General features: G+C 46.4%; 3 protein-coding genes across 3 annotated transcripts; 1 reads left to right on the top strand and 2 right to left on the bottom strand.

Moving 5' to 3' along the window:
• Window positions 1–54: 54 nt before the first annotated feature.
• On the top strand, window positions 55–5,020 carry CCR75_000779 (uncharacterized protein; the record flags this gene model as incomplete). The annotated part of the gene is made up of 4 exons (XM_067958885.1): window positions 55–505; window positions 574–765; window positions 848–929; window positions 996–5,020. 4 exons carry the CDS (start codon window positions 55–57, stop codon window positions 1,195–1,197), a joined length of 927 nt encoding a protein of 308 aa, XP_067821852.1. The 3' UTR covers window positions 1,198–5,020.
• CCR75_000780 (uncharacterized protein) lies at window positions 1,339–16,455 on the bottom strand (the record flags this gene model as incomplete). Its single annotated transcript, XM_067958886.1, has 1 exon — window positions 1,339–16,455. The coding sequence occupies one exon, from the start codon at window positions 16,453–16,455 to the stop codon at window positions 1,339–1,341; it is 15,117 nt and encodes a 5,038-aa protein (XP_067821584.1).
• A 166-nt stretch (window positions 16,456–16,621) lies between these two features.
• Window positions 16,622–23,455, bottom strand: CCR75_000781 (uncharacterized protein; the record flags this gene model as incomplete). The annotated part of the gene is made up of 1 exon (XM_067958887.1): window positions 16,622–23,455. One exon carries the CDS (start codon window positions 23,453–23,455, stop codon window positions 16,622–16,624), a length of 6,834 nt encoding a protein of 2,277 aa, XP_067821585.1.
• Window positions 23,456–23,967: the final 512 nt, after the last annotated feature.

Raw genomic sequence — 23,967 nt, 5'->3', positions numbered from 1 at the left:
AGACATGTGAGGTCCCATCATTTGTGTGCACCACAATTCGGTATACGTCGTAAAATGCACGCCCACCTCGTTCGCTCCAAAGTCCTGCTGCGTGCAGCCATGGGCATTCGCTCTGCTAGCACAGTAGGCGGAGCTTTAGACGAAGCAGTCGTGCGAATGCCTCATAAAGAAGCACTTCGCAGTATTAAGCAGGATGTGCGTTATAGCTTTAAGGAGCTCAACGCGGCCGTGAACGAGCTCGCCAACGGCTTTTTGGATTTGCAATTTGAAAGCGGCAATGTAGTGGCCTTGTGGCTCCCCAACAGCATTGAAAACGTTATCACACAGTTGGCGGCGGCACGCGCAGGCCTCACGGTGGCCATTATCGAGCCCGAGGTGTCGCAGGCTGAGGAACTGGCCTTTATCCTACAGGACAGCAACGCCAGTGGCCTCGTGTTTGAGCCTAAACAAGGTGGTCGCAACCAAACTGAAATCGTGCAAGGTCTCTTTCCAGAGCTCGCTACCTGTAAGGCTTACTAACTGGAAGCAGTCTTGCATTGTAAGGAAGGGTAATATTCATGCATATGACTGTAGTCCGCCAGCGCAAGGAAGTGTTTCGCCCCAAGAATTTTCGCCACCTGCACAGCATCATCACTACGAGCTGGGATCCGGTAGAAGGCATGCTGAATCTAAATGGTATGATGATCAACAGTCCGGAGCCTTACGTTATGAAAGCTGTTAGCAAATTGCTAAGTAAGCAGACGCCACTCGCTGTTACATACTCGAGTACGTATCTTTTGTTTAAAAAAGAAAGCTATGTACAGGATACGCTATGAAGCTAAGAAGAACTGGTGTTATAATGCATTAGAGGTCGACGGCCACATGCCAAAGAAAAGCGAGGTATTGAGTCACGGCGACCTTTTAACGCACGCGGAGATGTTGGCCAAGAGGTTGGTAATCTTGTCGAATTGCAAATTTGATCACGAGCTTAGACTTCGCGATAATTTTATTTACAGCTTGGATCTGCACGCAACGGACAAGATCTTGCTGACTGGAGAGAAGGCTGGTCTGACGGTTGGTCCACTTGCCGCCATTGCCCGAAGTGCGCAAATTGTATTGCCATCCACAGAATATGATCAAGATGCTGTGCAGCAAGCTCTGAAGTTGGAGAATTGCAGCATTGTAGGCAGTGGGCTGAAACACTTTGCACGCGTGTAGATTTAGGTAGTGTGGTAGCGACAAATCCCTGCTATGCCACCTAGCACGTAGGATAACATTAAATTTACGCGAGAATTGAGCCACGGTCGCTGTGCTGCTACTGTGTCCATTAACAGTTTCTCTAGGGTGACACGCGCCACATCAAGCCATGAGAATACCACCAAGGCCAAAGGTGATGGTGGCTAGCAGCATGGAACGCATCGTCTCGAGGGACGTGTACGGGGGTAGCTCGACCGAGAAGAAGCACGTGTGAGCCACAGGAAGGCTCCGCGTGGCATCGCGACCACTTTTCTTGGATAATTTAAAGGGTTGTGGCCACTTGCCACGCGGCAATCGACTGCGACCCCATGCAAAGCGTACGAAATCGGCGCGTTGTTCGTCTGATAACTCACCAAGTACCTCCCAAAAGAGCTGGACCGTCACATCCTCCTCAGCGTAGCCATCGTAACGCGTGTGACTTTTCCAGAGATCCAAGTCGATTTTTGGCGAGCCGCACGCGAGAATCTCGAGTTCCTGCCAAGTAAGTAGTGTCAGAACGCGACGGGGAAATAGCGTCGCGAAACCACGAGCCATAGCAGCCACTTGCGCGCTGCACTCTTCAAGACGGGCACGCTCTGCTAGGCGGCAGTATTCCAACCGATTCAAAAAGTCTACCTTGCGAGTGATGCCACCTGGTACAAGCTCAATCTCCTCTCCTGTACACGATGACGCCGTATATCGCAACTCAAGGCCAGCAAAAGCCGTTGCAAATTCTTCTTCTGTCAAAATACCATCACTTTCGCAATGAGCAATTCCATCTAGCATTTGAATAAACATGGCGTCAGTGTCTTCAAGATCGGCGCGCGTGAGGGTCTGACCGAGCAATTGTTTCCACACTAAGGAGGGTAACATGAAAGGAAAGTCACCGTGCGTGCGCAGAGAGATACCGAGTAATTGGCCGACAAAAGCAAACATTTGCATTGCAACTGGAGACGTGCACTTGGGGTTGGGCAAATACATTCCACGATTATTGCCAGTATCGTGCTGACCATTAGGGCAAAGGACAAACAAGGCGAAATGTGGAGAAAATAGGTCATCAACCATAGACGTCGCTCCTTCTCGGTAAACTCCACCCCAATCTACCCCTTCCTCGCCACGAAACTTCACGTTAAAAAGTCGACCTTTGCTGTCAATTTGACGCCTAAAAAGTGCTGGATCGACAAAGTGCAGCTGACGAAATGCCTGTGCAAAGAAACACTCTGACACGGAAGGCTCGACCTCGCGGTCGTCCCGTGATTCTAGCGCTTGCATTCGGTCCAGCGTGATACGTGCAGTCTGCTTGTGAAAATCTCCTCCAATATCGGTAACATTTGTCGCTTCGATGGCAGCATCCACCAGCGTGCTTTTGACGTCAAAGAAAATACAATGACTGAGCTGTCGGAGCCGATGCGCTATCGTCCATGGAGACTTTGTGTCCCGTAGATCGAGAAGTGATAGACAATGACGTAGGCTCTGATTTAGGTACTTGAGCAATGCAAAACGAAGTTGTAGTCGCTCAAGTGGCAGACCTAGTAAGTGCGAGCACCGCAATCCATCCTGAGCTTGTTTAAGCCTAATTTCTGCCGGCTTCACATCAGCGGAATGCTTCGGCGTCGTCATAGGATTCGATTGGAGTGATGCCTTAACTTCCACGTAATTATTTACCCAGTCCACCAATTGTAAGTCCATTTCTGGCGTCCAGCCGTCAGGCACTGCTTGCATTGATACAAGCTTCACAAGAAGCTCTTCCATATCTATTATTGTTGCTTTAGATAGCTGCTTTTCCAAGGATATGCCGAATGCCGTGACTGTAAAAGCAATTCCAAAGTGGTCACCTACATTATTTTCATCGCCAAGGAATGTGTACTCGAGATTGTTCCCATTTAGTAGGACTGGTCTATCAGGCCACCCGCTCTCCCCCGCGTAAGTCCCGTTGCTTAAGATGTTCTTCGTAAGACCGTCTTCATGAGAATCAAAACTAAAGCTAATTAGCTCTAGCATTGCCACTCCATGCCCATGACCTGCGGCAAGTGAGCAGCGTGAGTCAAACGTTATCTGAATGACCTGAGCTTCTTTAAACGTCACAACGCCGCTAAAGGACGTATTGACAGCATACGGGTGCGAAGTCTCAATTATTCTTGAAGATCCATAAACCTCGAGCCATATTGCAACCAAGACGTGCTGAGGCAAATTTTCGGTTTGTCCTAGCAAAAATTTTGTGATTTCCGAAACGTCATATAGACTGTCATGGACGCGCTTTAACTCGAAAGGTTCAGGGAAATTAAGTGGAGCCAGTACTAGAGGTAATGGCGTCGTACCGTTGGAACTAAAAATAGTGGAAGTTGAGGAAATCATCACAGACAGCTCTACCAACTGCAACAGGTGCGTTGATAGAAAAGTTTTGCCACTTCCTCTATCGAGCTCTGCACGACTCAATGCCAGCCTCACAATCGATTCAAGAGCATGAAGATTCGGCACTTCGTCAGTTGGAAAGCATTCAGGACGGTGGAGTAATTGTTGCAGCAAGCGCACCACCCGTCCTTTATAGGGAGCTCCAGGTGAGCGCAGATAACGCACGAGTGCATCGTAGATCTTGCAATTGTGCACTGCTCCACGCGCTAAGAGCTCATTCGCATCGTTGAGTAGCAGCTCTAACACCCAACATGCCCACTCAAGCGAAGGATTTGCTTGCACTTCACTTTCTTTAAACCAGCGGATATTGGCCATCGGCTTTACTTGAAAGCGATAACCATAGCAACCTTTCTCGACGATTTCTTCTGAAGCTGAAAAGCGGAACCAAAATTGGTGTGAATGGACAATTAAATCTGGAAGGTGATGGCCCGGAGTCGTCATGACATAATCCACCTCGCTGATACGACTCTTACAATCTGAGTCCGCAAAAAAATTTAATTTTGCCGTAGGCCCCAACCGACACCGACTATCAAATACAATCCGCAGACAATGGAACGAACTATCAATAGTGACTGCCCTAGCGTAGTCACATCGCCCAAAATATGGGTGCAACGACTGAAATTCCTGAATTGGTGATGACTCGCCATCTGCAGCCATCCGTGTTGACTCGCCAAAATGACTAACACACTCTTGGACTAGCGCTTTAGAAAAGTAATCACCATGGCCTTCACTAGACATGCGAGTGCTTGGATATTCTTGCGCATCAGTATTGGAAAACTGAGACCTACCAATACAATTCAAGGTGTTTCCAACCTGGATATCTAGTAGATTGTTGTTTTTATAATAGTCCTCTTGCTTTCTAGCTGATAATTCCTCAAGTTTTCGTGGTGTCGCAGAGAATGGTGGCATTTCTTCGATAGACATTGCAACTTCTCGACTCGAATCTTTACTGTTACACTCGTCACCTTCGTCAAATTTTTTTAGAGCTCTGGGAATTGACTCGGAATACATATGTTCGCTCCCAAATTTTGAAAAAATTTCATGCGAATTAGCGGATGCGACGTTTCGAGATAGGACCCTGGCCAACTTCACATTAGATTTCGTAAGTTTCTCCATTTGAAACTCCTCATATAGAATTCTCAACGTGATCATCTTAAGACTGGCGAGCAATGTAGAAGGCTGATTGATGGCCGTTGATTTGCCACCTACAACCTTTTGTGCAAACGTATCCATCGTCTCAATATCTGAACGCTGGAATGAATTCATTTCAGATGCTGCTACCAATTTTAGGAGACTAATAAGCTGCACTGGACTACCAACGACACCATAAATCTGACTGGAAAACGAGAATAGCGCTCTGGGAGGCTTCTTCTCAATATCTTGGTCTCTTTCAGTAGCGAGTTCAAATGCAGGAGCCTTTAGTGCTTTCTCCGAATTAAAGGCGCACAGCAAAGCAGTGATGGCACGTCTAGCGTAAAATATGGATAGTGCATTTTCGGTTTTGAGTGCCACGCGTTGAATGCTTGCAACACTTTCAAGTGGCTCGTCGTAAATTTTCTCAATACGACGCAAGTCGCGTGGGGAGTGCCACTCATTTTCGTACGCACCAGTCTCTGTGTTTAAGAAAGTGAGCAGTACGCCGTTATCAGAGGAATATCTCTGATATACGCCAGCGCGTAGTTGCTGAACGGATCCCGTGTGGCTAGCCACCACCAAAAGAATGTTTGGTGTCAAATACTCTGGATCAAGTGGCGGATAGGCATTCATACTTGCGTCTTGTGGTAATGCAATAGTTAAATTGATTTGAGCTTGTCTTGACGCCAATATCGGAGCTAAAGACACACCCATACCGTCGACATTGGAAGCGCTAGTTAGATCTGCATTTTGCATCGATGGCGCTGGGCCCAAATCCTCTAGAATACTATTATTGTGGCGATCATGCGTTGTCACAAGAAGGTCTAGCTGCTCAATTTCTTCCAACGCAGCTTTATCGTCCAAAACATCCATTCTTGCAGCAGAAAATGGGTCTTTCAACAAATCTAACAAATCAGGGTCTTCTGCATATACGTTACCGAACTCCATTAGCCACTCCATCGCGCGATTAGAATCATTGTTTGAAAGCTCTAAAGCACAATAGGTAAGACAATAAGGCAAACCAGAGATGTTCTGAAGCTCTGTGGCCCTTCCTTCAAGTGCCAAACATGGCGATCCTTCAGCTTCACCATCTAGCTCATGAAATGCTAGACTTGCTTGCGCTAATCGTCGTGCCTCTTGGCGTTGCTGGTACGTTAATGCTCCGTCACCCATTAGCCATTCAACTGCCATATTGGGGTCATCGCGTGAGTGTGTTAATGCAGCCATACATAGATCAAACTCGAACCCCATCGCAGCTAAGGTCGATGCAAAACCTCTACGAACACGATTTGCTTCCGATTCTTCTTCAGAAGGGTTTTCATTGATTTCAACTACACTGGTGGGGGCCATATCAGACAAATCATAGATTTGCGGTGTTGGCTCCGGCAATCCACGAAACATTGCTTCTCCAAGTGGAGTCGCAGACTCAATCATTCGGCACAAAACTATTCGACCACGCTCTTGCAGCACAGGCAAGCTTAAAAAACTGTCCAGGCGGATAGGAGTCAAAGCAAGTTGAAGCAGACGTTGTATCGCAATTTTATGCGCGAAGTTTTGTGTCTTTTCAATAGAATAACGAAGTAGAGCATCGAAAGCCAGAAGCGCACGAGACCGAATCTGTAATCGCCATAAGCTGTCAAAGCGTTTTAAAGCGCTTGTCTCGTCCAAGGATGCAAGCTGAAAGATAACCAGCATCATTTCGAGCGTCTGCGGAACTACCGTTGGAGACAAACAAATCTCTTCTATCGGCGACAAAGACGACAAGTTTATGTCTTGAACATTGTGACTTGGATCAAATTCAGATTTAGGTGACGTCGGGTGGAAAACTACACGCACAGACGGTGCATGAGAGCTCATCTCAATCAAAGTAGCCCTAACAGTCTGTCCACAATCGTCGACGCTTGAGTCAGTCTCACAACCGCTGACATCTTGAGATGCGACGACAACTTTGCCACCAATCCGTATGCAATCAGAATGCGAACCAAGAACGCACAGAGCGCCAACAGCACGAGTGATTGCTGCTCGGAATCGAATGTCAGAAGGATCGGCGTCTGTCATGGCTAATGACGGAGAGATATCCTTCTTTTTAGCCAAGAATGGGGAAATGTTGCTAATCACATTACATAAATTTTCTGCAACGTGATGTTTCCATTGTTTTTCCATAAGCAATCGCCGCAACAATGCCACACTTTCCGAAGCTATCACTAGCGATATTCGACCTGATTGGAATCCTAATTGGCTACTTAAAGATTCTGAAGACGACATTAAGGTGACTCTGCGGGTTGCAACAGGCGAGCTACTGGCAAGTGCATTGAGTGCAGGCGGTGACACTGGAGCTACCACGCTAGTCATAGAATCAGCTACCTGGTCCAGCAGCAAATCAATAAAAACCGACTCCGATCCAAGAATGGCACCAACATCAGATGGTTTCACATTTCCGCTGCAGCATATTTTACGAAGTAGTAATTTATTGACACGCTGGGATCGAGGAGATGCAAGGAAAAGCATTTCAAGAAGACCTCGCAGCATGTGAGGGCGAGCTAAATGAGTTACCGCTGGCGGCTGTTGGCTCTGAGAGAGCATAAATAAAAGAATCTCGTACAAGTGCATCTCAACTTCCAGTGGTTCCAAAATGTTGCTGTTCTCGGTTATATTACTTGGAGTATGATTCACTAAGTTATCATTCGCTCGCGCTACATCGCTTGGGTAATGCCGTAAATTCAAATTCCTCTTTTGAAGAGGCGTAGATACGGAACGAGTTACACGCTGAGCACGCGTTAAGCCTTCGGTATCTTTAATCAGTTCCTTTCCTTGTATTAGCTCTCTCTCAAGTATTTCGAACACTTTCCGATGAAATTCCTTTGAAAACCACAATGTCTGAAGTACCGGCTTCTCCAACTCTCGATTTGTTGCCGCACTTTTGGCTGCGTCACAAGCAGCTTCAGCAGTGCGGGCAGCCGCGTCTTCATACGTAAGATCAATTGTCTGTGTATGTAAGCTCTCATCTTTCTGTAGCCGCTGCTTTCGCTTTAATTTAGCAGCAGCGGCGATTGATTTGGCTTCGCCTTCCCGCCTATCGTAAGCGCCAGTAATTCCGGTACAAGCTAAGAATCGAAATACAATCCATGCACATCTTCGAGTTTGTTTGCTTACTAAAATCTGCTCGTCTGTGCAAGCATTCCAATGCGAAAGTAGTTGGCTTGTAGTCATGTCTATTAGTAGGCTATCATTTAATGGACATCTTTCACTTTCAATTGGACCAATATACGCCTCATCACTTTCTAATACGGCCTCATCACTTTCTAATACGGCCTCGCTGTCGTCATCGCCATTGATACGAATTATCTGGCTATACTTTTGGATTGATTTGCGTTCATGGTAATCGCACATTAATTTTGATAGCCTAACGGCATCGTCAAATTCTTTCACTAACCACAACCGTATTTTCCGCTGAAGCAAACAAATACATTTTATAGTCTTATTCCATTCGTTAGACAGCATTCCACTGACTGTATCATTTCCAAAAACCGGAAGACATGAAGGTACCCAATGGCAGTGGAAGATTGTCAATTTTAAACCTTCCTTGACTTTAGTACCTTCCTTCGTCGCTTTCAACGTCGAAGCGGAATCGTAGCCACAAATTCCTTCTCCTTCTGTCAGATGCCAAAGACCGATCATATCTCTTGAAAATAATTCAAATGTGGACAGCAATGAATTAATTGGGCGATTTATTAGTGGGATGCTGCGTTGAAAGTCTTGCAATACTTCATGGCATGCACGTGAAATTCTCCAGATTCGAAGCTCTGCAATTGATCCTTTAAACTTCCGTTGCGCAGATATGTTTTTAAGTGAAGCTCCTGGGACGTCTACATCACTCATCCAGCATCCAAGTCGAGAAGCACGCAGTTGTACAGTGCTGTATACACGTTCGAATGCCAGTGTCTCTACCAAGGCTCCGTTTACAATCAGCTGAACAAACTTTTCTGTGCAGCTATAGGCTACTGCGCAATGAGTCCACTCAAAGGTTTGGAAGGAATACGACATAAATATACGTTCGCGCGGAAAATTTCCTGGGATAGATAACTGAACATGCCGTCCAACTAATTCTAAGTACACGCTGCCATTTTGAACGCCATTATCGCATCGCAAAGCTTGGTATCCCTGAAGCTCTGTTGGAAATAGCCAGAGCTCGATAGTAAAGTCATGGATCTCACCCAACGCTGGCATCTCCACGTAACTAATATTATTTGGCATTGACTTATCCGGAGACTGAGCGACACGTCCAGTAGTTTGTGTGACTGGACCACCAAAAAGCAGCGTTTTGCACGTGTGGGTACGAGACGGTGGGCCAAGTAACTTTTGTTGTAGCCGATTTAGCATGTCGGCATAAAGTAATGATAGCGATGAAGTTGTGTGCCGCGCCGATAATTCAATCACGTCAGAACTTTTTGTAGCAAGTTTATTCCTATCGAACGTGTCTGCTGAGCGCGCATAGTGAGGAGCTCGGTGAAGAAGACGAATTACATCCCGCTTGACGATGAATCCGCTATGTAAAAGTCCTTGCTGAACAAACTTATCAGACAAGGGATGCCAATTGATGCTCGTATAATTACGCGCCAGTTTTCTCGTTGGAATCGGTATCGTTTTAGCCGCCGCCGCCTCACGTATAATTGAGTTTATTGAAAAGGTTTCTTGCAACTTCTTTAGCATTCCCGTGTCAAGAAGAAATTGGTGATCCTGCGGCTCAAAATCCAAACTCCAGGCACATAAAATTGCCTGTATTAGCTGAGGATCTGACACAGCATCACTCGAGGTCCTGCTAAGCAATTCAGCCAAGTAGGTGTACAGATCACGAAATGCGCATTGAATACTATTGATGGTTTGACGATTACAACCTTCCAATCCATTTAAATAATGGTGGCGAACTGTTGCTCGAAATGTCTCTGCAACGACTTGGCCGTCATTAAGTTCGCGAGATTCTTTTTCACTCTCTGAAAATCCTCTCATAGCAGGGCGCAAAAATATAAGAGCGTTATGTATTGCCGAATCGTAAGACAGCAATGAAAGAATGCTTTTCATCGCCTGAAAACCAAATAGACGAGAATCCGATCTTCGCTGGCGTTTTTCTAGTAGCATTGTTAGTATTTCAGGCGGCGCCCCAATTCCGTCACGAATATACAGCTCGCATGCTTTCATCATTGCCGAAAATCTATTTGTGTAGTCATATTTTTTGTTTGGCTGCAGGTCGTCGGAATCTTCACACCCGCAGCAATCATCTCTTTCAGTCGATAAACGGGTATTACTGGACATTATCGGAGCAGGTTCTTGAATTGAAGCTCGCCGAGCTCTCCAACGATGCTGAGCACGCAGGACATCTACTATTCCTGACCATTTAGAGCTATCCACCTCACCGAGTGTCTTCCAACGTTCGAGCATCGGCTGCAGCAAAGGCGGCGTCTTTTGTGAGCTCCACTTCTCCGCCAGATTGAACAGAGCAATCTGCGAGTCCCCATTTACATTTTCTGCTCCATCCGATGGCGGTGCTAATTTACATAGAAATTCTGCTCTTTGAATCACCTGACCGACAAGATCGTCAAAAGATCTTGGCATCATTACGCAGTGCTCCAAGTTTCTGTCAGCGAATAAGCGCTTCGAGTCAGATGTCAATGTGAACCCTTCCGCTTTCATTAAAGTCGGATTACTGTCCTGGGCTTGCTCGTTTGAAAAAGGCTCGTCAGCTTCTCTTGCCCGATATTCCTGTCGAGCCTTTATCAGCCAGTGGCGAAGCGCTAAGATTCGCTTCCACACATAAATAAGATCATCAGACGGTGAAAAATCAGCGTCAGCAAGAAAAGATTCTGCCGCGATAATTTCACCGGCTTTACTAGCTCCTGCTGCCGCTGCTATAGCTTCAGCCTCCTGAAGCACATGAGACGGCGCATGCATAATCAATGCCGCACACATCCATCTTTCGCACGATGGGAACTTTCCAAGGCGTCTCAAAAATGTACGGTCAGGATAGTGCTTTTCAAGCCAAGACATGATTAATTGCACGATTCCACACTCTGTCATCTCTGCAGTCCAATTTTGCCAGAAAGAAGAATTGTGCTGACTAGCACCTTTAATAGATTCAATATGCCCTTGGAAGCCACGCTGCTTTGCAGCAGGTTCTTCCTCTTTATTTAATAAAGCACTTTTAGATTGCAACGCCACGTTACTTTCCTCGCCACTCAATTGACAGCGATTATACTCAAGCTGCAGTGCATCACTCCAGCATAACGGCTCGCTAATTGTGAATCGATTCTGTCCAATTGAGCTTTCAGCAATGCCACCGCTAAGAAGTGGTGATTGTAGCCATGGAAGCAGCTCTTCTTCAACACCATCAACAGGATGCCCGGCAATTAGGGTGCTGGCTAGTCGGCCTGCGAGAGAAGCTAAAGAGTTGTGCAAATCAAATAGCCAGTGAATACGTAGTGTTGACTTCGCAATCCCTGATGGTCGAACTTGTATGACATCTTGTGCCCCGTAGAGAGACACAGCAGGAGTGACGACATTTGGGAGTTTGTCAATTATCGCTCCCAGTGGGATTGCTTTCTTAGGCCCAACAGCAACTCCGATGTTTCTACCATTGTATGCGAACGCCAGTATCTGTAGATCATAGTCAATTGTGACCGTGAAAACATCACCAGCAGCAACCGAAATTTTTGAACCGTAGTCATATCGAATTCCTTGCACCCATATGGCACCAACAGAAGGCATCCAACCAATGCTGTTTGGCGTTTCTCCTACAAACGTATCGTGTGGTGAAGATTGAGGTAGTACACGATTTATCAGTGGCTGCCGCCAAACGACTCCAACGCAAAGATGCCCGGATACGATTCCTCCAACAAGAGAACATTTTAAGGCAAAATCAACAGAATGCACACCATATAGAAATGACGTTCGTAAAATGCACGTGCGCCACGTATCAATACCATCTTTAACGTAAGCGGACGTCCCAGAGTGACTGATGGAGACGGAAGGAAGCTTGTCCTTTGTGTTAAATCGTAATGAAAGGCACCCATGTGCGGGAACAAACTGCGGAAAACTTGTCAATGGTGTTTCATCCTGTACCAATAATGTCGGTACGCCGTAAGTCGCGCCCGTCATATTTTGGGAGCCTGGAAAGCCCGTGGATCTGGAAGCGTAGCAGTCACGCAAAATCTTAATAAACGACTCATCGTATTCTTCACTCGGCAAATTTTCTCTTTTGTACCATGGATCTCCTCCATTTGCGAATTCTTGCGTGGTCAATCGATAGATTTTGCCCTGTATTATTCTAACAGGAGTCGAAAGCATTTCCAGTGCATACCCCAAAACATCTTTGGTAGAGCTACCCCCGACTAATACTTGAGCGATAAGAAGCTGCGACTTATCTTCCCACAATCGGATTGTGTGCGCTCGCAAAAGTCTGCCTCCATGCCTCATCGGATTCACTGATCGACCTAACGCAGCAATGTTAAATGTCCGTGTTGCCTCAAACTGGAACCCGATTTGGCCTTCGAAATGATCTTTTTCTCCCGTGTAGAGCTGATAAAACACATTGTATAATCTCTTAGAAGACCGGCAATTGGGGTCCCTATCATATGAATTAGCACGCTCCACTTCATTTGCTTCAAGAAGGCGTGCATTTTTATATATTTCTAGTTCCTGAAATCGACGAGCAGATTTTTTTACAAGTTGAGATTCCGAGCAATAATGATCTAGCGCTTCAAGTAGCCTTACAACAGGCGGAAGGATCGATCGGGCCAGCCATGCTTGGCGCTGTAACAGACACAGGCAGGTCAAAAACCACGGCAGCACCTCGGAAAGCAAAGGGAATTTGTAAGGCGGAACATCTAGAAGTTGTGCTGCTTCAGCTTCTGTAAAGAAAAAGGATTCTTCTGCTTGTGAAGTGACAATATTGTCAACGAGATCTCGATAAGCATGCAGACAAAGAAAGCTAAGCTGGACAATCGCATCCTGAAGTTGAAGTCTTCGCCTCGATATTACTTGTTGCTCCAATTCGTTTGAAGAAGCCGACAAATTTGTGAGCGCAACCGCTTTAGACAGCAGAACCAGCTGATACATCTTAAGCAAGCGTATTGCACTAGCAGGAGCATTGAAGTCATCTGCAATCGTCTCTTGAACGGAATTATTCGCCTGGGACGTGAGGAATTTCCGGTGATCACTCACCACGATTTGCATGAGGAGAGATATTGTCTGTTTGACTGCTGTAAGCCATAAATTTTCTTCGACAATTTTTAGGCAAGCAGGTTCAGGTTCATTAAATGGCATCAAAGTTAAAATTCCATCTGGACCTGGAGTCGTAAGTATTTTCATGACAGACGTCAACATAAAATTTCGATCTGATGAAACATCAACTGGGTATTTAATGTACAAACGCAGCAGCTGGAGAAGCAACGTCAATTTATCAAGTGCTGAAGAATAAAGGACAGGCAGACCGGCGACAATTGTCCGAGCTGCCGCCATCTGAACATCTTTTACCAGATGATTTGTTTGTCTTTGAAAATCTTCAGAAATACTTGAGATTGCTTCAAGTTCTCGTCGTAGATCGATGATTTTTCCAGACAACCCGCCTAACTTTGCTGTTAGCTCCTCCACGTCGTGGCGATGAACGCTAACTAAATTTGCGCTGATTATTCCTAAAATATGTACGCAGCCGTCACGAGCGCAATGGGCCTCCGCATCCACTCCGGAAGAAATGCACTGAGCGTGACATCGCTGAAGAATGTCGAGTAATAATAAAAAAACCTTTCTGCTAGGTTGGCGACAAAATGGCTCCTCAAATGGTAGGAATGATTTAGCAGATGAACTATACGCATTATGGCGGACCAATCGAAGCTTGTATAGATCATCTATTTGTCTTATAATTGTGGTGCCAAGATCACTAAGCGATGTCATACTTCGACCGTCAACATCATCGGTATATACCGCTGGTATCACCAACTTAGTGTCCGCTGCGGCTGCCAGTGATATACTTTCTGGACGAATACCATTCCTGCACAGTGTGCATAATTTTGAGCAACCTTTACAGACAAAAGAGCACTTCGAGCAAGCCCATTCCTTCACAGGATGTAAAAATGGATCCACCCAAACAGCGTGCGCGCAGAAATTTGATCCTAAGCACGAAACCTTTAGTTCGAGCATCCGCACGTCTTTAATAACAACTTCAAAAAACTCTATTTGACAACTTTCAGATATCTGTTCAGACTGCCACAACAATTTGTCGTCACCATAAATCTTAAACACCAAACAGGTCTCGTGATTTTGCTCATCTCGACTGTCGTCATTAATAGCAACTGCACCTTGAAGCATGTAATAAGCTTCAAATAAATCATACATCACATAGGCATCGCCATGTGAAGGAGGGTGTGTCGACAAGCAACGCACTTTAGCTTCACCTTTTATGCGGATTAAATTGCTACCCGTTGTGGCTGCAATTCCCGATGAGATATTGGAATCGCCATTGCTCGCATATCCCAACTGGCCACCTTTTCCTAATGTTCCGTATCCAACAAAAAAGTGGTGTTCTCGCAAATTTGACAGAAATACTGGATCAATGCCAGCTGGAATCAAGGCAGGACAGTCCCACCTGGTGACTCCAAGTAACGATATAACTTTGCCAGAGCCGTAGAAAGAGACTGCAGGATGCACCTCCTGACCAGCAAGATCAGTAAATACCACACCATAATCTGTTCCATTAATTTTGTAAGCTAGAGTTCCCTCGGCCATGTCAATATCAACTTGAACAATGTCCCCAGGGTGCACTTTTCCAATTGTTCGGCTAACTTTATGCCCACGAGCGTACAAATTACCGTTATAACCGCGAAGCATCCAAAGACTAGGCGATGAATCGTATCCGTTAACAGTTACAGGAAGTGTTGCGGCACCAAAGCAAGTCATTTCATCGTCCTGCGTGTCCGTATCGAGGCGAAATATCCATGACGCTTTTCCATCAAAAATTCCACAATTTACAGCTGCATATTGATAGCTCGTTTCTCGTGTCCGGACAGCGCGACCTCCATCCTCGACAATAACTCCATTTGAACAAACTGAGGACTCAAAAGAGGCCTCGGCTTTAGATATGTTTCCAATTGCTGCCTCATCGCTTTTGCGTGCTCTGTTATGTAATTCTTCCCGATAAAATGCCTGTATTCCTTTAAGTAAATGTTGTCCTTGCTCAAGCGCAAGCGCCATTACGTTTTGATGGTATAGACTATTGTCACGAATGCGAAAGCGCAAAAGCATGTCCACGAACAGTAATGTCACATGAAGCGATGCCGTCGCCAAAGCCCAAGCTCTAAACGCCCCAATGGCTTCAGCAACCATTACCTCATTCGTGTTTTGACACGCACCAAGAAGCCAATAGGCAATTGCACTAACCGTTGACTTTGGATTTGCAAAAAGCGAGTTGGGTGCTGGCGTATTAAGCTGCAAATGCTTAATCGCGTATGTTCCACCCCGATTCGACGCGGGCACTCCCGCCATAACGATTCGAGCTTCTTCGATTGCACCAGGAAAACTTGTCATAATAATCGTCGGACCAGATAGCGCAGGAGTGTGATCCTTTACCACTTGAACAAAGCTTTCACTTCCATGAATGCGACACTGAACACCCACGCTTTGAGGCATGTGATTCATGTGCCAATGAATATTTATCGACGTCACTCTCTCCAGCTCTGAAGACCTCAATTCAAAGTGTACCGCACCAGGTCTTGGTCGAGACTGCCAGAATGTAGTATCTAGCCCATCAATCGCATTATAGACACCATGCAAGTCCGAATCTGTTGTCACAGACGTTACTCCAACTTCATCTTCAGTCAAAATTAAAAGTTTGTCTGGAGGCTTTTTTCTTGGACTCCAGAACGAAAAAAGAGAGAGTACTGGAAAACACGTTAGCAACTGCGACAGCTCTTTAAAAGACTCTAGTGCCTTAGGACTACTATAGTCAAATGATCTCAACAGCACGCCCAGTGTATGGATCGCTAAATGGTGCAGCTCTTCATTGCTTAACGCTGTCTCCACTGGTCTTGGAATTTTATTTATGCTGTCATGACTCATTAGCTTAGAAACAATCTTAGAACTATGACAAACTACAGCTAACCGCCTCTCCAACACATGAGTGAACTCAGGCGTGGGAAGTGCCTCAATGAGCATCTCCTCAAGAGTTCGGATTGCTCCTTTGTCTGTGCCACAGTTATTCACCCAACCAGCACTCGTCATATTTTTGTAGTCGGACACGTTTTGTCGACACTTCAGCTTCCTATTTTTATGCATTCGATGCTCCGTTGGCAAGTCGCCTGCCGTATTCTCGCCGCAGAGGAGACTCGAGATAAAGGCGTCTTGTAAGAAACTTGTCTGCAGCTGAGTAAGATACTCTTGACTCTGCAAATAGTCGTCCCAGCTAGCGAAGGACGTGCGCTGAAGTGGCGCAAAGCACACAGCACAAGACCGCGTGCGGCCCGAGTGCAGGCGCGCAGGCTTTGGCATCCATCCGTCTTCTTCATCTCCCACGCCCCAGGCCTCATTCTGCGATGCAATTTCATAACTATTTAAAGGCGCGTTTTCAATAGGACCAGACTCATTCGTGTAAGCGCTAGAGCTCAACACCGCAGTGTCCGCACTCACAATTTCAAGGTCCTGAGCCTCCATGCTTAATGGTTTCCTTTTTTTAATTCTCAGAAAGATATACTTGGTTTTTATTGTTTAAGAAATTGTAGCCAATGAATGAGCGGTAAACCACTTCAACTAACACGCAACGCATTCATTCTTCTGGTCAAATAAGGAGTGTGTGCCAGCTTACGGCAGCTTTCACATATTAAATGCCGTTAAGTGTACGGTGATTTCCGCCATTAATAAAAGAAGCAGCGGGAGACTCGAAATGGGAATAGCCAGTCTCATGCGGAGTCGCTGTTGAGTAGTGAGACGACGTTCGGTGCAAATGCGAGCGCGAGCGTGAGAATGTTTGCGAGCGAGACGCGTTTTGCACAAAAGACGACCGCGTGTCTGCAGCTTCCACGTGCTTGCGCATTTTCTTTTCGCTTTTTAATTGAATCGCGCCATCTTTAGAACTGGCGCATACTACAAACATAATGCCCGTTAGCAATAGACACAGGCTGGCAAAGGCCAAGTGGCTGACGGCAAACGAAGGCGTGGCCACATAAATTCCAGCCTGGACAGCATAGTACACGACAAAGGACATGACAATGTATCGTCCATTCTGGTACGGTGGAAACACTTCAATTGCAGTGAGCCACGTGCCACACGTGAGGCTCAGTGCCCCACTGACAAATGCTAACAACACCAAAATCTGAGTAATGGCGCTGTCTTCTTGCCCGGCAAGACCCAGCGTGCCACATGCAACCGACAGTGCTGCCGAAAATGGTAGTACGTCCTTGAATATCGTCTTGCGCCGCAGATTATCGACCGTGAGCAAGCTCATTACAGTGCCAGGAAGCGCCGTAAGTCCATAGTAAATGGCCCACTTGGATGTCTGCGCCCCATTCTGGTCAGGAGTTGGCTGCACAAGCACACGATACAGCAAGGCTCCAGACGTAAAGAGCGCAAACGCCGCTTGTAACAACACGACGAGCGCGATACGAAACGTCAAATTCACCTGACCAGTTTTCTTCTCGAAAGAAGCTTTCAATTCGTTGGTTTCTTCCATCACATCATGACGCTGGCGCAAGCGCATTAGCGAAGCCTCAGCCGCCTTCGGGTCGTTCGTGCGACGGAACTCCCAGTAATGGCTTTCGGGAAGAAAACACATCGTGGGCGCAAGAAGGATGAGTGGAATGATCCCAAAGACAAACTGCCATTGCCAATTATGATACGGTGAGTTTCCCCAGTTCCTAGACATGGCCGTGGCGTTAATACTATTAATGAGCATCGCCTCAATCATAAAGCCAAGGGTAGCACTTGTGAGAAACATCAAAACGCCTTTTCCCTTCCATCCCTGCATACAAATTTCAAAGTTGTAAAGAGGACACACAAGCGAGAGCATTGCAATGCCGGCCGACACCAAGCAAATGCCAATCAGCACTATCGAGCTCGATGCTAGCCATATCAAAGCACAACCGGCAAACGTCACCACGCACGAAGCCTCAATCGTCCAGCGACGACCGATAGCGTGAGCGAGACCACCACTGATTATAACACCCACAGCAGCAGCTCCAGCAGCGTACACTTTGATCCTGGTTAAATCTAACGCGCCGTCCAGTCTCTCATTATTATAAAAGAGAAATGACGCATTTACAAAATTGTCCGACGCAGAATTAACGTATCCTAGTGAAAATATGAGGCACGTCAACCAACCATACGAAAAGCCTCCAAGGCCCCCAACAAGTACGCTTAGCGAGGCAGCGAACTCACTGCCAGAGCTCAGCGCTCGCGAAAAACCGCCGTTGTACATCATTCGCGTCTGGATTGTCTTCATAAATGGGAAAGCTGACAAAACTAATAGTGGAAGCCCCAAGAAGAGACCGACGACCACATCAAAGAAAAAAGCAAGTTCACGGACAAGACCTAGCTTGGCAACATGCACACCAAATAATCCATGAAGCAACTGCAAGTAGTGTAGAAGCGAAAATAGTCCCGTAAAAATTGCGACTGTCAGCGAAAAACACTCAATTCCATCCCAACTTTGCATCGAGCCCACGATAAACGGAGCCACACCAATCAATATCACCATCAGCACGTACAGCATAGCACGCAGTGCGCGGGCTTTATTGCGCAATACCTTTCCAAGACTAAATCCACCGATCCACAACATCATAGCGATGGCAAACACGCACGCCAAAAGAATGCCAATGTCGCTCAGATCGAACGAAAAGATGAAGATAAAGTACATAATGAGAGGATGTCGAAGATCACGAACAGCATAGACAAAGCGGCTCATAGGGCCAATCCGATACATTAAACTTGCCTCGTAGTTGTAAAAGTCGACCCACGTATCCGTCAGTCCTCCTGAATTTTCTTGAACGTGGTTTGGCAGTAATCTCTCGTTTTCTTCATCCTCTCGCACGGACATGAGCCACAAAAACCAGTACATGATATCAACTCGCGTCTTTGAAAAATCCAGCCCATCTGTATTGAACAAGAACGGTGCAAGTAGCCAACATGTACCGAGCAGCCATACAGCAAACGAAGCAATGCCATAGTCCTGGCCCTTCGAGCTGTATGCATTCAGCAGTGTCACATTTGACGGGATCTGGTCGGGATTTGCATCGCAATCGAAGTCTGCCGTGGCACAGTATTCCGACAGCGCGTTTCGACCAATGTGAAAGTTTCCGTATATTCCAAAGATAATCATCAGTCCCATGAGCTCAACGGCCTTGCGATAATGAGACGCAGCATACTCCTTATAAAAATTGACGAGAGTCTCACGAACGATGGCAAACCCGCGGCCAGTACCACGGTACTTAGAGCCACCTCGCATAATTGCAATATCGTAAAAGTGTGATTTCGTGCCTGTCTCAAAGATGTAAAACACTGGGCCAAGGGTAACGACTAGCTCAACGAAATTGACCAAAGCTTGGTGCCATCCATACTCGACAAATAACGTGGCGATCAGAGGAATGGTCATGAGCATCCCAAATTGGAAAATAAACTGGGTGTTCATTACATCCGCAAGGTCATCGAGGTAATTTGTTGTGATAATAGCCGATTCTTCAATATCTTGGCGCAGCACAATGTACACCTTGCCGTATGCATATGTGAACACACACAACACTACCAATGCATTGCAAATGTAGAAGCCCATGTGCCCGTAAAACATCGAATTCAGGCGAAAAAAATCCATGCCAGCCCCCATTCTATGAGATTCCCGACTTAGCGAACTTTCCGCACTACCGGTTGATAGCTTGGCTTCAAACGCATTAATTTGACTTAAAGTTACATCACGGCCCTTACCACATTGCATAAATTCGATGTGGGTAACCTTCTCGCCACGAAGCGCCACGTTATATCCAGCAAACACATCCTCAGACAAATTGATTCCTTTACTAGCCTTCGATACGCCACCATTGGACATCACAAACGATTTCTCAAACACGTCCGGGTGACCATAGTGCATACGACTCTGGAGGGGGTTCGCTAACACACGTTGAGTCAAACTCACAAAGACCAACTCTTGAAGCGTCATAAAGTGGGCTAATGACGACGCTCGGCCCGTAAAAATGTGTTCCTTCATTCCAATAATAGTGACATTTTGTCCTTTGCGCGTCGCTGTGGCCAAAAAATTCGGAATCTTCAAAGCTTCTTCGAAATAGTGCTCTTGATTCATATCAATAGTCTGGACATACTCGCCGCGCGTAAACGGCAAGGCAATATTTTGGTTCTCGGGCTTACCTTCCCCGACCAAAGGGTCACCAGGAAGCTCATATCGATAAACCTCAACAATTTCGTCTCCATCCGACTTTACTAGCACACAATCATAGCGACATTCTGTGCCACTACCTTGAGGTGGGCAAATCGTATCAACGTAACTAACACGCCAATTCGGGTACTTTCGCATCAAAAGATCAATATCCGCCGCACGTGGGTCCCCCGCCGCAAGTTGGTCCGAGTAGATCTGACAACTCGTCACGTACGAAAACTTCAAGCCAGCAATGCGATCCATATGTTTAATCTTGTCCAAGTGAGAAATTTTTTCGTCCGAACCAATTTCCAGCCACCGCAGCATTTTGAGGGCATCCTCATACATCATCATACCATGCACCGTGCGAGCCAAAGTCTGACCGCGCATAGAAGCCCACAGCCGAACCTGCGTGGGCGTCTCAGCAAGAGCCTCATCCATAGAGCTAACACCCACTCGTTCAAGAAAGTTGCCCCACTCATCGTCGTGGAAAGTGACCAGGTACTTTAAAATACTCAAGTCACGACCTTTTTGCTCCACTTTGCGAAAAAGCGGATTTGAGTCCACACGTCCATTCAACTCATCCACCGAAAACAGCACTGTTTCGTTATAGTATGGCGTGACAACAGAGAACGACTTCATGGCTGCGATTGAGTCAATGCTTGGGATCTCCATGTGCAAAGAATTAAGAAAAAAGCTCATCCGACGTTGTGCCTCGTGGCAACGTGGCAATGCATCTGCAGCATCCAGTGTCAACAAAAAGAAGAGTCGCGTAGATAGCGACACGATACTTTCGTTCGAGCTTGGAGAAGTCGTACGCGTTGGCGAGTTTGAGTCGCGCTGACTAATTCGATCGGCAAAGATCGACACCAGCTGTTCCTTCTGGTATAAAAGGTCTGGCGTGGTCGTAGCAAATACAGACTTGCGAAACTTTTCGGCCATCCACTCATCTTCTAACATCAGCTCCATACTTTTGAGCAAAGCATCTACACACTGAACAACCGTAACAACCTGCTCGTGGGGGAAGCCAAACATGCTTCCTGGAGGAATGACAGTCGGTTCCGGTAACTCCAAAATGCTTGCTAGCAAATCAACAAAATTTTCGCGCAACAGTCCAACGTGAGTGAGATTGACAACACCGCTCACTCTCCCTCCCGCTAAAATTTGATGGATCACGCCAACAAGCTCCGCATCTTGCGGGCCTAAAAGCTGTCGCAAGATTTGGAACATAATGTCCATACAATTCTTGGCGCAGCCCAAAACTCCTGCCTTCGTGAGCTCTTTCAGCAGTTGCGCATCACTCAATCGCTTGGTTTTCGACCTCGCAGCAATGTCCGCCGCCGCTTGAGCCTCCCCGGCGATTAAAAACACGGGTTCCTCAACAGCGCCAGTATCTGAAATTTGATACTGTAAAATGGCCGTCTCGCGGTCGTCGAGTAGATCCGACAAACGAAAACTACTCACAATTTCGTTCCACACGACGGCAAAGCGCAAGCGGCTATTTGCATCTGGTGCGACAGAATTCGAAGAGAGTGGATTATTATTACTAATCGCGAGCTGACCGCGAGCAGCGGCTGACACCACCTTTTTATCAAACAATCTCGGAGCTTGTTGCAACCGCAATACAAATTCACGGATACGAGCCGAGTGGCCAATTTTAAGACGAAAACCAATCCAAGCTCCTACAATTGCTTGTGCAATAGCTAACCAGATTTGTGAGTCATATATATACACAAGCAGTACCGGCGCCCACATTGCACCCAGAAAGGCAATGTTATGCTTCGACTCGATTATACCATTTTGCGTTGAAGACACATCTAAGTTATAAATTTCAACACTCGGTCCAATCAGAGGCTTCACCATCAATTGCAAATTAAATAAAAATTTGCACACAAAAATGATCGTCCAAAACGTTCCATAGCTGATAAAATCTCCCCACTTTTGACCCATGGATCGGCCAATATACTGCTCATGCGTGCCATCCATCGAACTCAAGAGAGTCGACTTCCATATCACTCCATGAAAACACATCTGAACGATCGAAACTGCGACAATTGGAGACATATACAGTCCAATAAACCCTGGCGCCATCGAGAGCAAGTCACTCGATCCAATAAAAGTCTCGTATGGAGCTGCATTGACAGCTACAAATAGCCCAAAGAACACCGTGTGCCACACAAGTCGAAGAAACACCGTGGCCGTGTACAGCGTACTGCTAAATAAATGCGTCCCATCAATCCAGACGTCTAATACCACCTTAAGTACCAATAAGCCACTAACCGTGATAAATATGGAATAAAACGCATGGTTTCGCACATCGGCAATCTCAGAAGTGAAAAAGTTGTTGTAAAACTTAAATCCATCCGTTTCGTCGGGGTCCGTACGATATGCCACGTACGCAATGACAACGAGGACATGCAACATCACAAGGAGAAAGTAATAAATGCGAAAGAACGCGAGCACGGGATTACAAAAGCTCCGTCGTTCTTTAAACGTCTTAAAGTCGCGTACATTCATGGCTTCGGCCACGTTAAATTCGTCAAACGCAAGGCACGTGTCTTTCCAAAAGAATTCATTCACATCGTCATAATTCGTCACGTTCTTGTGGTCCACACTCGCCCCATTCTTTTGTGACTTAACATTGCGCATCTTGGCGACGACCGAGTACAAGGGGCGCACAATTTGGCGCAGAAACGCTCCTTCTGGTACATTCGGCATTTGTTCAATTCCGTCTAATTTCGCAGCCATTTTATGGTACAGAAAGCACAGACACTCGGGCACAAAGCGCAAATTTGCACTTTCACCCCAAATGAGCAAAAAGAGCGCAATCTGTCGCTCGGCTGCGCCCGAATACGACGCCGAGTCGAGTAGAAAAGGTTTCGTACGCAAGAATTGACACCACTTGACGTAATTACGAAAAAAAGTGGCGTGAATGGTCGAAATCGCCTTGTCCGTGTCGATGGTGGAGACAGACGCTTCGAGAATCCTCGATTCATAATTGAGCATCCAGCACTCAAAATGTTCCTTCTGATTGCGCACATTACCCTCCTGGAATCCAAATTTCGCCTGAAGAAGCTCAAACGAGTCGGCACCCGGTCGTGGGAGACAGATCGGCCCCGACGACGAGAGCGCCGCAACGTGCTGCTGCTGCTGTGTGTGCGGGTATGTGTCCATTGGCGGGCGGCTCATGCTCAATCCACGCTCGGTTGCCACGTCCTCGAGCGTCTGGTAATTTGACGTCGCGCGTCGGCGAGGGGCCGACGCTTGCCGCTGCAGACCGCGATTGTCCTTCTTCATCCTACGGCAAGATGTGGTCTGTGTCTTTAAAATCTCGCAATCGCCGTGCGTTTCAGTAAAGGAATATATATAACGCTAGAAATTTTCCGTTTCTGGGCACGACGCCAGAGCATTTCAATTTCCCTTTCTGTCAATCACGAGCGTCGAGCAGATTGGTCGGTGGTACTTAGGGGAGAGAATTTTTGATAGAAACATGAAGAGTAGGCAAGTGAAAAATGTCACACGGCGAGGCGAGCAACGCTACTGGCAAATGAAGAAGCCAGCTTAAGAATAGAGGTAGTCGTGCGACCGCACCTTATTCTAGTGTAGAGTCATCCATCTAGTCAGCGCGCGTACTTGAAAAAAAATATCCAGGTGGTATTTTTCACTATGGCATTGAAGTTGGCATGCGTTGGGTCATATTTGTAAATTTGCTTCTCATAGATACATTCGCTGCAGTTCGTAAATTATGATTTCACCCTCATCGATTCCAATTAGTAATTTTTATCAAAAAAGTAACGATTTAAGCTTAA

The sequence above is a fragment of the Bremia lactucae genome, linkage group LG2, assembly GCF_004359215.1.
Source record: "Bremia lactucae strain SF5 linkage group LG2, whole genome shotgun sequence".
Lineage (NCBI taxonomy): Eukaryota > Oomycota > Peronosporomycetes > Peronosporales > Peronosporaceae > Bremia > Bremia lactucae.
The sequence above is the reverse complement of the archived record's forward strand: the minus strand, read 5'-3'. Positions and strand labels throughout refer to the sequence as shown.